Source organism: Neopsephotus bourkii, unplaced genomic scaffold (assembly GCF_033783945.1).
Source record: "Neopsephotus bourkii isolate Nb327-2 ecotype Australia unplaced genomic scaffold, CSIRO-AGI_Nbou_v1 NB_284, whole genome shotgun sequence".
In the NCBI taxonomy this organism is placed as follows: domain Eukaryota; kingdom Metazoa; phylum Chordata; class Aves; order Psittaciformes; family Psittacidae; genus Neopsephotus; species Neopsephotus bourkii.
In genome coordinates, this window is record NW_026900793.1 from 1,924,754 (window position 1) to 1,935,886 (window position 11,133).

The 11,133-nt window shown below is 63.8% G+C and overlaps 3 protein-coding genes across 5 annotated transcripts; 1 reads left to right on the plus strand and 2 right to left on the minus strand.

Moving 5' to 3' along the window:
- Positions 1-925: 925 nt before the first annotated feature.
- Positions 926-6,391, minus strand: ACY1 (aminoacylase 1). Of its 2 annotated transcripts, none has more exons than XM_061347048.1 (15): positions 6,165-6,391; positions 4,998-5,146; positions 4,337-4,401; positions 3,673-3,777; positions 3,465-3,559; positions 3,172-3,248; positions 2,857-2,946; positions 2,556-2,612; positions 2,387-2,460; positions 2,259-2,308; positions 1,919-2,063; positions 1,770-1,838; positions 1,599-1,678; positions 1,270-1,330; positions 926-1,184 (listed from the first exon to the last, which is right to left on the minus strand). In XM_061347048.1, exons 1-15 carry the CDS (start codon positions 6,389-6,391, stop codon positions 1,020-1,022), a joined length of 1,509 nt encoding a protein of 502 aa, XP_061203032.1. In that variant the 3' UTR covers positions 926-1,019. The 2 variants fall into 2 exon arrangements, with proteins under 2 accessions (XP_061203032.1, XP_061203031.1); XM_061347047.1 differs by lacking the exon at positions 6,165-6,391 and adding an exon at positions 6,141-6,155 and having other exon boundaries at positions 4,998-5,130.
- On the minus strand, positions 6,380-8,080 carry ABHD14A (abhydrolase domain containing 14A). 2 transcript variants are annotated; one of them, XM_061347050.1, is made up of 5 exons: positions 7,759-8,080; positions 7,493-7,608; positions 6,955-7,190; positions 6,539-6,717; positions 6,380-6,426 (listed from the first exon to the last, which is right to left on the minus strand). In XM_061347050.1, the coding sequence occupies exons 1-5, from the start codon at positions 8,004-8,006 to the stop codon at positions 6,396-6,398; spliced, it is 810 nt and encodes a 269-aa protein (XP_061203034.1). In that variant the 5' UTR covers positions 8,007-8,080; the 3' UTR covers positions 6,380-6,395. The 2 variants fall into 2 exon arrangements, with proteins under 2 accessions (XP_061203034.1, XP_061203035.1); XM_061347051.1 differs by having other exon boundaries at positions 6,380-6,717.
- Positions 8,081-8,546: 466 nt separating this feature from the next.
- On the plus strand, positions 8,547-10,180 carry LOC133208848 (putative protein-lysine deacylase ABHD14B). Its single transcript, XM_061347052.1, has 4 exons — positions 8,547-8,626; positions 8,888-9,112; positions 9,276-9,517; positions 9,827-10,180. Exons 2-4 carry the CDS (start codon positions 8,905-8,907, stop codon positions 10,007-10,009), a joined length of 633 nt encoding a protein of 210 aa, XP_061203036.1. The 5' UTR covers positions 8,547-8,626; positions 8,888-8,904; the 3' UTR covers positions 10,010-10,180.
- The last annotated feature ends 953 nt before the right edge of the window (positions 10,181-11,133 follow it).

Sequence of the window (11,133 nt, forward strand, 5' to 3'; positions counted from 1 at the left end):
TCTGCCTGCAAGGGTGCTCATCTGCACCCTGAGTGGGGATCCAGCCAGCAAGCAGGACCCCACAGCACACACAACACTCCCACTTTTGTAATGGAGTAACTGCAACCCAGGGTAAAAGCACCTCAGATCAGCTCAGCAAGCTCTGGGCCGGCCATTGCCCTGGTTTTCCTGGGGAGCAGCGTGGCTCCAGGACAGATCCAGCACCTCTCAGTGCTGGAACCATGTAGAGCTGGGAAAGTGCAAGGAGGAGAGGCAGCTTGCAGCAGTTCAGGCAGATGAGCGCAGGCTTCCTGCCCGTACCCGCACACGGCCTGCCCAGGCCTGAGGGTCTGGGGGAGCAGCACAGCAGCAGGAGCTAATGGGAGGGAAGGAGCAGGATGAACCCAGCACCACCAGCCGCTCCTGCATTCCCCAGTACCCTGAGGCAGCCCCGCAGCCTGCCCAGGCAGGATCCTGCCTGCAACCCCATCCCACAGCCCAGTGATCCCAGGGGAGGTGAAGCACCCAGCAGACCCCATTGGAAATCCGCTGTGCCTGGGCTCCTTGAGACCCCACAGGCAATGCTGTGAACAGACAGACACACACAGCCCCTGGCTGTGCTTACCAAGATTTATTGGCTTGATGAGCAGCACTGGCCCCAGCTCCCCTGATAAGAGGGCAGGGAGCAGGACAAGGCACGGGCAGGCAGAGCCAGGCATTGGCCAGCCCCTTACCCCAGAGCCAGCGCAGGCAGAGGTGGCACAGGGACAAGATGGCATCGCTGAGACCAGGAAAGGCAGGAGGCACTGGGCACAAGGTCCTAATGGCCCCTGGGCAAGGGGAGCACAACCGCCAGGAGGGAGGCTGGGACCTGGATTTTGAGGACACAGCCAGGATGCTCGGCACAGGCATCACCACTGAGCACAGCCGTGCAGCATGATGCCATGCTGGCAGGCATCTGCTGGGCCCATGCCATGCCCCCTCTTAAAGCCCTGTGTCCCACTGCTGACATCCCCCCATCCCACCCCTTGCCAGGGTGCTCAGGCCTCGGAGGGCAGCGGGGGCACCGATGCCAGGGCGGGCAGGAGGCGGGCGTAGATCTCAATGCCCCGCAGGAAGACCTGCTCGTTGAGGAACTCATTGTGGTCATGGAGCAGCACTGGGGTGCGGTTCATGGGCGAGAAGCCGATAGCAGGGTGTCCTGCCTGGGGATGGGAGTAGAGGGTGAGACCTGGAGCTGCAGGCCTCACCCTGGTGTGGAGCCCATGGCGGGGCTGGCATCGCACTCACCGCTCGGATGTAGCGGCTGTCAGTGGCAGCTGGGAAGATCTCGAGCTTGAGCTGCAGCTTCCTGGCAAGCGAGACCCTGGGTCAGCATGGGCACAGGGGCAGCCAGGTCTCCTGTCCCCCTGCCACCCCATGGGCAAAGACACCGTGCCAGGAAGGTCATACCCTCCAGTAAACTCAGTCCCATCCCCATCCCAAGGGAGATGCCTTGGCACAGCACAGAGCACACCCTCCCCATCCCTGCCATGACCCCAGAGACCCTTGCGGACCACCTGGCGGCCACCAGAGGATGTGCCCATCAGGGTCCTGTCCCTGCTGGGGGCACTACTCACATGTCCCTGCAGACTCCACTGAAGGCTTTCCACCATGGGTTCGATTCCTCAGTGGAGGTGATGTGTTGGTCCATGCATTTCTGGGGGGATAGGGCAGGTGATGGGCAGAGGGTGGGCACGTGGCAGGGAAGGGATGGGCACGATGCACCCAGGTGGCTGAGACCCCCTCACCTGGAGAAACTCATAGGTGACACCATCGCCAGCATCCCGGCACCACGCAGCTACCTGCTTCTCAAAGGCCTGCGGCAGACACCAGAGGAGGGGTGTGAGCAGGGTACCCCCAACCCGCTCCCAGGCAGCGGGACCGGCACGGGGCCCACCTTCAGGTCCACAGTGGGTGGGATGCGGATGTCGAAGCCGGCCGCCATCTCAGAGGGCACCACGTTGAAGGAGACGCCCCCCTCCAGCATGGTCAGGTTGAGGGAGGTGACGTCCCCTAGGGTCAGGCTTGAGTCGGACTTGAGCCTCGAGGGATGCAAGGGAGAGTCACCCTCGGCCACCTGAGGAGGAGGAGAAGCGCTCCCCGACCCCGCTGCCAGCCCCAAACAGGGAAACCGAGGCACAGAGCGGTCACGCCACGTCAGAGCCTGGCTTGGGAACCCAAGGACCCCCTCCATGGACCAAACTGAAACCACAGCCATCCCAGTGCCTGTCTCCTACCTCTGCTTCTCACTCTCCCTGAAGGCCAGGAAGGAGCTGATGACTTTGTGCTGGGGAGGGAAGGGCAGGAGGTGAGGACCGCTCCCAGGGCAGGCAGGGGAGTGCACAGCCTGTACCCCATCTCTTACCAGCTTCTCAGCTGCTGTGTTGCTGATGAAGCGGGATCCGTGCCCGGGGCTGCCCATGCACTTCACCTTTATCCCTGCAGCAGTGTGGGGAGAAGGCATTGAGCAGAAAGCCGGGGTGGCACCAGGGTCTCAGCACCCAGGATGGGGCAGTGAGCATGCAGTTACTCACACCATGGGCTCTTCTCGCCATAGAAGACACTGAAGGTGTCAGAGGGGCTGGCCAGGCCTGTGGTGGGCACAGACAGGGGGTCAGTGGGGCAGAAGTGCCGTGATGTAACCCCCTCTGCTCGCTCTGCCCTGGCAGCATTTCCCCTCCAGGCTGGCACCGTGTGGGTCACTGCTGGGGAAGGAGACCCCAAGGGGGTCCCCGAAGCCGTGCCGGGTGTCAGTGCCCAAGGGGTGATGACAAGAGGCAGAGGGGTGTGTGCCAAGAGGAGACGCGTCCCTATGCCAGCCCTACCAGCACTCACCCTCATCCAGGGCGAAGCCCACGTTGAGTGCTTTGAACTCCGGGCGCTGCACGAACATCTCCATGCCCTTGTGTCCCCCCACCTCCTCATCTGCAGGGGAGAGCCTGGCATGGAGGAAAGAACCGGGGTGTCCCCTGGCCCACCCCCCTCCCCAGTCCTCCTTCCCCATCAGCCTGGGTGCCACCAGTGCACCCGATGTCCTTGGATATGGAAGCTCCTCCAGCCCTGAGCGAGGAGAGGCTGGCAGGGAACCCCAGAGCATCACCCAGCTGCCAGCCCCTTCTATCCCCTAAGAGGGGCCCCCTGGAAACTCACCAGGCACAAAGGTGAGGTGGATGGTGCGGGCAAAACACTTTCCCTCTGCCTTCAACCTCCGGATGGCCTCGAGGTACCTGCAGGGTGAAGGTGGTGCCATTCAAGAGAGGGGCTGGTGTGCTCAGAGCAACCCCGGGGGGATAAAGCAGTGGCACCCTCAGCCCCTACTAAGGACCAATGAGGATGGTCCTCAGTCCCCGAGGGGCCGTGGGGATGGTGGCATCCTGTCCTGCACCTATCAGAGGCACCCCCACCACCATGGCCACCCGGTGGGCACAGAGCCTTCCACTCACTGGATGGAGACACACTTCATGTCCTGGGCACCACGGGCATAGATGTTGCCTTGAGAATCCTTAATAGCCTCAAAGGGTGGGTAGGTCCAGTGTTCCTGGGGGGAAGAGCAGCCACGATGGCAGAGGGACACAGTGGGCCCCAGCTCCCGTTCTCCTACACCCCAATCCCCCCCCCACGCCCCCCCCACGCCCCCCCTTGTCCCAGCACCTCGAAGACAGGCACAACGTCAGTGTGTGAGTTGAGGAGGACGGAGCGCAGGCGGGGGTTCGTGCCCTGCCAGGTCAGGACCAGCACCACATGGCCCGGGCACACCTGTGGGGCGAGCACAGGATGTCAATGGGGTCCAGGCTGGGGATAGAGGAGCTGGAAAGCAACATCCTGAGAAGTGTTTCTTGATGCCCCCTGGCAGGTCAGCCCTTTCTCTGCTGGGATAGGGCAGGCAGCAGGCGCAGGCATGCCTGCACACCCCATCCCATCCACCCCATCCCATCCACCCCAAGCCCAGCATCAGGCACAAGACCTGGCTGTCGTTCACAGAGGAAAGGAGACAAACCAGAGCCTTCTCCCAGAGCCAAGGAGCTCCCTGGGTCACTCAGTGCCCAGCAAGAAGTGCACTGCAGCCAACATGACCCTGCCAGGTTCCTGGCTAATGATAGCACAGGCAGCTGCAGAGGTCAGCAGGGACCAGGCGAATACGGGCTTAAGGAAGGGCTCAGGTCAGCTCAGGATTAGGGGCAGAGGCGACTCAGTCCCGCTGAGCTCGGGGCAGCATGCAGGAACAGCCTGGACACTAGGATTCTGGGCAAAGGCAGATGATGGAGAGATGCACGAAGGGACAGAGGGACAGCCTAGGGGCTGCTCCTTGTCTCACCTCCACTTTCTGGCAGGCCAAGCCCAAGTCAGTGCCGACGTGCTCCAGGAACCGGACAGCAGCATCTAGGGAGGAGCGGGGATGCCTGGAATGACACTGGGATTTCCCTCCCCTCCCACTGGACCCTCTAGGGACCTCAAGGCTCGCTGGGGTTCCAAGGCCAAGGAAAAAGGTGACCAGAGAGGGCAGGTGATGGAGGTCCTGGGCACAGAAGGTGACCAGGAGCAGGGACAGGAGTGTTTCATCATCATCCCTTTGGGTGAAGATTAGGGGAACATGCTAATGGGGGTGAGTCAGGGGGATGACTTCCATAGGAGTTTGGGAGCTCCTCACCAATAAAACAATCTTGATGCACCTCAGCACATGGAAGGATAGGAATGCTAACAGAAGGACATCAGCAGGGCGTTGCTGCCCACAGCATGGAAAAGGGGGACCCCGGGGCATGGGGCTGGAGGAGGTGAACAGCAGCTCTGAGAGCACCCAAGACAACCCTGCCCTAACCAAAGCTGCCAGCGGAGATAAGGTGCAAAAGCGTTTGCTCCTTAACACCACAACCAAAACAGGCCTGGCACAGGATTTAGACACCTGGGTCCAAAGACCAGAGCCATCAAGTCACACTGCCAGATCCCAACACAGCTCCCCCCATGCCCCCCCCCCTCACCATAGTCAGGTTTGGGGTGCACAGTGTCGATCCTCAGGTACTCCCGGAAAAGTGTAACCGAGGGGTCCTCTGAGGCCCCTGCACTCTTCCCAGGCTTTCCAGGTGCCATGGCAGGGACAAAGGCTGCAGGGCTCTGGGGAAGAGCCGCAAGATGGTTAATCACCCACCAAAGTCCGCAGCAGGCTCCGTCGTCACAGAAACCGGAGTGGGAGAGGACAAAGGTCTCCCCAGTACAAGTACTGGAACACCATCTCCGTGGGAGAAACATCCCCCTAGTTGGGTATGGAGGCAGGATGCCCCCAATGTGTCCTTTCATTCTCCCCCCAGAGCACATGTTCCTGCCTCAAACACAGTGCCAGGGCAGTGCCAGGCAATGGAAGAGGGACACTGCATGCTTAGGGAGTGCGGGAGAGGTGCAAGGAAAGATGCAGGGAAATGGGGTGGTGAAGGGGAACCAGGTGCTTACAGAGGACAGAGGGGCTGTGGGCCACAGGAGTACACGAGAGTGACAGGCTATTGGGGGTTTGAAGGGTGCTGGGCAGCCAGAGGAGCAGGAGGATGGGGGGTGCTTAGGGGAACACGGGGGAAGTATGGGAGTAGGGGTGCAGGGGATCAGAGTGTGAAGAGACACAGGGACACCATGGTTAGAGTTATGGGAGTGTGGGGTACCATGGGTAGAGGTGCAGGCATGCTGTGGTTAACGGGGTGAATAGGGGAGGGGGCAGCAGCACACCACAGTTAGGGGTACAGGGGTATGCAAGGTACTGTGGTTAGGGGTTCAAGGACTGCACGGGTTGGGATGCAGCAGTTGCATTATTGGGGTGCAGGAGCAGCATAAGTGAGAGGGCAGAGGGGTGCTGGATCCTGTGGCTGGGAGTGCAGGGGATGCACGATACCATGGTTGAGGGTAAGAGGGTGTACGGGGGGGTGGTGGGGTACCGTGGTTAAGGGATACAGGAGGGTGGAGAGTACCGTGATGAGGAGGGGGCGGGATACCGTCCGTAAGGGTGCACGGAGGTGCGGGGGGGTGCGGGGTACCGGGGCAAGGGGCTCCTGTTCAGGGGGAAACGGAGGCACGGGGAGGGCCCCCGGGGGCTGCTGCCTCGACCCCGCTCTCCGGACACCCGCCCTCCCCGGCCCTACCTCCGCGCTGCTGCCGCCGGCCCGGCCCGGCCTGGCCCCGCTCCGCCAGCTCGGTCCCGCTCCGCTCCGCTCCGCCCCGCGACCGGCAGCGGGCAGGAGGCGGGCAGGAGGCGGGCAGGGGAGGAGCGGGGCCACCGATGAGCTGAAGGCAGGGGCAAGGCAGGGGGACCGCGCTGTCCCACGCTGCGGGGAGAGAGATGGGGCTGGAGCCCCTCGGCGCTTGGAGACACACGCAGGAACCAGAGCAGCATCAGTTTATTGGCCTCCTGGCAGGGGATACCCCGTCCTGCCAGCAAGAGAAACTCGCAGTCGTTGTCCCCTGGGGACACCCCAAAAGAGAACAGACTCCCCCCGTGCGTCCCAGTCCTCCCCTCGGCAGGGAATGAGGCAGTGCTTACTTCACCTGGCGCAGGAAGCCCAGCAGGGCCCGGTGGAAATCCTGCGGCTTGTCCAGGTAGCAGGCATGGCCAGCATCGGGCACCACGGCCACACGGTGCCCAGGGAGGTGCCGCAGGCTCTGCAGGGACTGGGAACCCAGCCTTATGTCACGGTCTCCATACACGATCAGGGTGGGTGTCTTGGTATGGGGAGAGAGAAAACCAGGGAGGTTGTGAGAGGCCACCAAGCTTCCCCTGGGCTGTGCCCACTTCCATCTTGTCACCATATGGGGCTACAAAGCCATTGGTGCAGTAGCTAGCTCCCCCATGAGCTGGATGGGCAGAGGTCCCCCTCACTCACCCCAAAACAGGGCCAGCTGGTCCACAAAGCTTGCCAGGATACAGGGACCCCCCAGCAGCCCAATAACCCCCCTCACCTGGACCCGCCGGTACTGCTCAGCAGTGTAGTCCTGGGTGCCCACGGGCGCAATGGGCACGAATCCAGCCAGCTGGTCCCCATGTGCCAGGAGGAAGGGGAGGACAAAGCGGCCACTCATGGAGGGGCTGACGAGAACAGGCCTCTGCATGCCCAGCTCCCGGAGGACGTGGTCCAGGAAAGCCACCCGGCCCTGCACCGTAGCCACTGTCTCTGTGGGAGGTGAATCCCCATAGCCTGGCATGGGGCAGAGAGAATGGGGTGGGAGGACTGTGCAGCCTGCAATGGTCTCTTCCCCCAAGGCTCAGCTGGCTGGCAAGAAATGGGCACCCGATCAAGCTACAGTGGTTCTACAGCCACAGCCACATTGCAGCCAGCCTGAGGCAAGCCCACCCAAAGGTGGCCACAGAGGCCAATGCCCCAGCACACTGCCCCAGGGACCACCGCTAGCATGAAGGGGTCCAGAGCCCAGCAGGGGCTGAGGTGAGGGACTGGAGCTGTCCAGAGGGATCAACTTGAGTGCAGTGCCATGGTCCTACCAGGCAGATCTATCGCGACCGCACGGTAGCCTTCTCCAGCGAGCAGTGCCAGTGTGCCCAAGGCTTCCCACGTCTTGGAGGTGAACGCCTGGCCATGCAGGAACAGGACATCGGGCCTACAGTGGGGAAGACAGGCAGGAAGGGGGTCAGGGAGGATGCCATGCCTGCAGGCCCAGCAGCCATGAGGGCTCCTGTAGATGGATCCCAGGGCCTGTCACTCCCCACCTTCCCCCAGCAGTGGCACCGGAGCCGCCGGGCTGACCCACCTCCCGGGGCCGGCAGTGCCGCTGCCCTGGGGCCCTGCAGAAACCTCCCTGTAGAAGACAGGGGGCTCTCCCGCAGCCATCCCCGTCCGTGCAATGGCGCTGGCCACCGGCCAGTCCCGCGTCGCCTTGTCAGCCCGGGTACCAGCCGAGCCCTGCCCGTTCGGGGCGGCCGGGAGCAGGAGGTAGAGGAGGAAGGTGAAGAGCACCCCGAGGAGCAGGAGCCCCAGGCGGCTGCGGGTGAGCGGCATCTGGAGAAGAAAAGCGGCAGCCGGGGACCTGGAGCCCCAAACCTCACTGCTGCGGGGGACAGGCCCCGGCCTCCTGAGCTGCCCCTGGCCCCCGCCGATGCGGCTCCCCCGGCTCGGCCCTCACGGCGCCGAGGCCGCTGCCCCAGGCTCCGCCTGGCGGGAGGCCGCAGCGCTGCAGGCCCCGAGGGCTGTCAGCCGGGGCCGTGCCCGCCGCACGGTGCCAGGGCTCGGGGGAGAACGGCTGGCGCCGGGAGAGGAGCTCCGGCTTGATGGGGCTCGGCGGTGCTCGGGCAGCGCTCGGGTCGGTTCGGCAACGGCTCGGCGGTGCTCGGCAGAGTTCGGCTAGCTTGGCTAGGGCTCGGCAAAGCTCGGCAGAGCTCGGGTAGGGCTCTCGGCTGCACTCGGCTCGACTCGGCCAGAGCTCGGCTAGGGCTCGACGTACTTCGGTTCCGGTTCGTTTCGGCTCGACCCGAACTCGGTGGGGCTCGGTGGAACGGGGCCGCTGCTCCCCCCCGCCTCCGCTCCACCGCCCTTTGGACCTGGGGCGCGGCACCCGCAGCTCCGGAGCGCTGCGGGGAGCGGGAGGCGAGCAGCGGCCGGCACTGGGAGCAGAGGAGCAGGTAAGGGCCGCCGGCCCCGCGCGGGGCCGGGAAACTGCGGCAGGGGCCGGGCCCGGGCCGGTGAACGAGCAGCCCCACGCACGCACCCCGGTGCTGGACCCCGTCGGGGTCCCCCGGAAAGAGGGTGATGCCAGGGTAAGCCCCGGTCCCAGTGCCAGCGCCACAGCCCTTGCCTTCCCACAACCGCTGTCCTCGACCCCGGGACGAGGCCCGTCACTCCTCCTTGCGGCTGTGGGTGTTCACTCCTCACCCCCCCATCAGCCCTCCCGACCCCAAGCATGGAAGCCCCGCGGCTCACCGAGAGCACCGTAACAGTGGAAGGCCAAACCCTCTTCTACCGCCAAGCTGAGCCAGCCCAGCAGGCTCCGAAGCTGCCGGTGCTGCTGCTGCACGGCATCCGCTTCTCCTCCGACACCTGGCTTCAGCTGCGGACGCTTGCCACGCTGGCCGAGAACGGCTACCGAGCCGTGGCTATCGACCTGCCGGGTGAGGCGCGGTGGTGAGCGCAGGCTGGAGCCAGGGGGAGCAGACAGAGCTGCTCGGGTTTGTGGTGCCAGGGTGGCACCCCCGGCATCCCGCTGTGCTGGCTTCTCCCGGTCACTAGGCGGCTGGGACAGTGACAGAGCAACTTCTGTCTCCCATGGCTCAGGGCTGGGCCGCTCGAAGGATGCTACAGCCCCAGCACCCGTGGGCCAGCCGGCGCCCGGGGCTTTCCTGAGAGCCGTTTCGGAGGCTCTGTGCCTTGGTCCAGCTGTGGTGATCAGCCCATCGCTCAGCGGCATGTACTCCCTGCCCTTCCTCTTCCAGCACAACCACCTGCTCAAGGCATACGTGCCTGTGGCACCCATCTGCACCGAGAAATTCACTGCGGAGCAATACGCCCAAATCAAAGTATGGACTGGAAGGACATTGAGGGAGGGTGGGGATGGGGAGTGATGGGGAAGAGACCTGGCCACCAGAATAGGCAGGAGAAAGACCAAACTGGGCTCTGCCACTGGAAAAGGAGTGTGACCATGGGTAGCCAGAAGGGAAAGAAGGGCATTAGGAGACCCAGGAGTCTAAGCCTTAGTTTGTCATGGTGGGTGGGGGAGAAGGCAAGTGTCTCCCCTCCATTTCCTGCACCAGGGTGTCCCTATCCAGAGGAGCAGGTGCTTGGATGTGTTCCCCTTCTGCAGCTCAGGCTGTGTTCCCCTTCTGCAGACCCCCACGCTGATCGTTTATGGGGACCAGGACGTGGAGCTGGGGCAGACCAGCCTGAACAACCTGCAGCACCTCCCTGAGCACCGGGTGCTGATGCTGCAGGGCGCCGGGCACCCCTGCTACCTGGACAAGCCCGATGAGTGGCACCGCGGGCTCCTGGCCTTCCTGCAGGAGCTGGAGTGAGCAGGATGGGCTGTATGGGGGGGCCCATGGGGCAGGGGGGTGTGACCGGCCTTCCCACCCCTCCCCTTGCTCACACACCCGTGTGCCAACCCAGCTCTGCCGCACCATGCTGGGTCCACACCGTGCCACCACCTCCCTTGGGACCAAATAAAGCCCTGAGCTCTGCCACCACTTTCCTGCCACCTTCCTCCTGCTTCTTTCCACTTTCCCTGCCTGCTCCCCTGATCCCCACCTTCTCCACAGCCACATTGGAGGGGTGACAGCAGGGGAGGTGTGGCCACTGAGGGACAGGATGTTTGGGGAGCGTTTCCCTATGGGTGAGTGCTGGCTGTGAGGCTGCTGGAGCCCACCCATTGCTTCTGGCAGGACCCCATGGAGCCTCAGAGGGTGCTCTCAGAGGGGCTGTGTTCAGGAGCAGGAATGCCCCCCAGGGTGGTGGCACCCATGTCCCCAGCCTGCCAGCCTTCCCTTCATCCTCCTTTCTCCTCCCACACCCCCTGCTGTAATCCACAGGAGCTTAAAAGGGAGCCGCCAGCCCCTCAGGCTCCTGCCCAGCGCCCCAGGGAGGCGGGGGGGCGATTTATGGAGTAAGTGTCTGCCGTGACCAGATGAAGGGGCGGGTGGGGAGGCCTGACAGACCCATCAGGACAGACAGGGGGACAAACCCCCTGCCCACCCCCTGCCTTGGTGCTGCTGCGCTGGGGACACAGATGGAGCCTGCAGCGGGGTGCCCCCCTTTGCCCCTCCTTCCCCAAGCCTGCCTGGGCTTTAGCTGCTTACGCCAGGGCCCAGGAGGATTTAGTAGGGGAGATAACAGGGCGGGGGGAATACTTGTCTGTGGGCGCAGGATGCCGGGGAGGGGGCACAGGGCAGTGCCAGGGTGCAGGAGCTGGTCCAGGGAGGAGTTCTGTCTGGAGCATCCCTTACCCCCCCCATCCGGCTCCCTGTGGGAGCTCAGCCTCCCATACAGGGGTGCTTCTAGCCCTCCAAGCACAGACCCCAGTGCCGGCGGGCTCTGGGGTGCCAGCGGCCCTGTCCCTGCCCGCTCGGGTGTCCTTGAGCCCTCGATCCCTGCCAGCTGATCGGCTTCCAGGAAAAAAAACAAACCACGCAATTACAAAGAG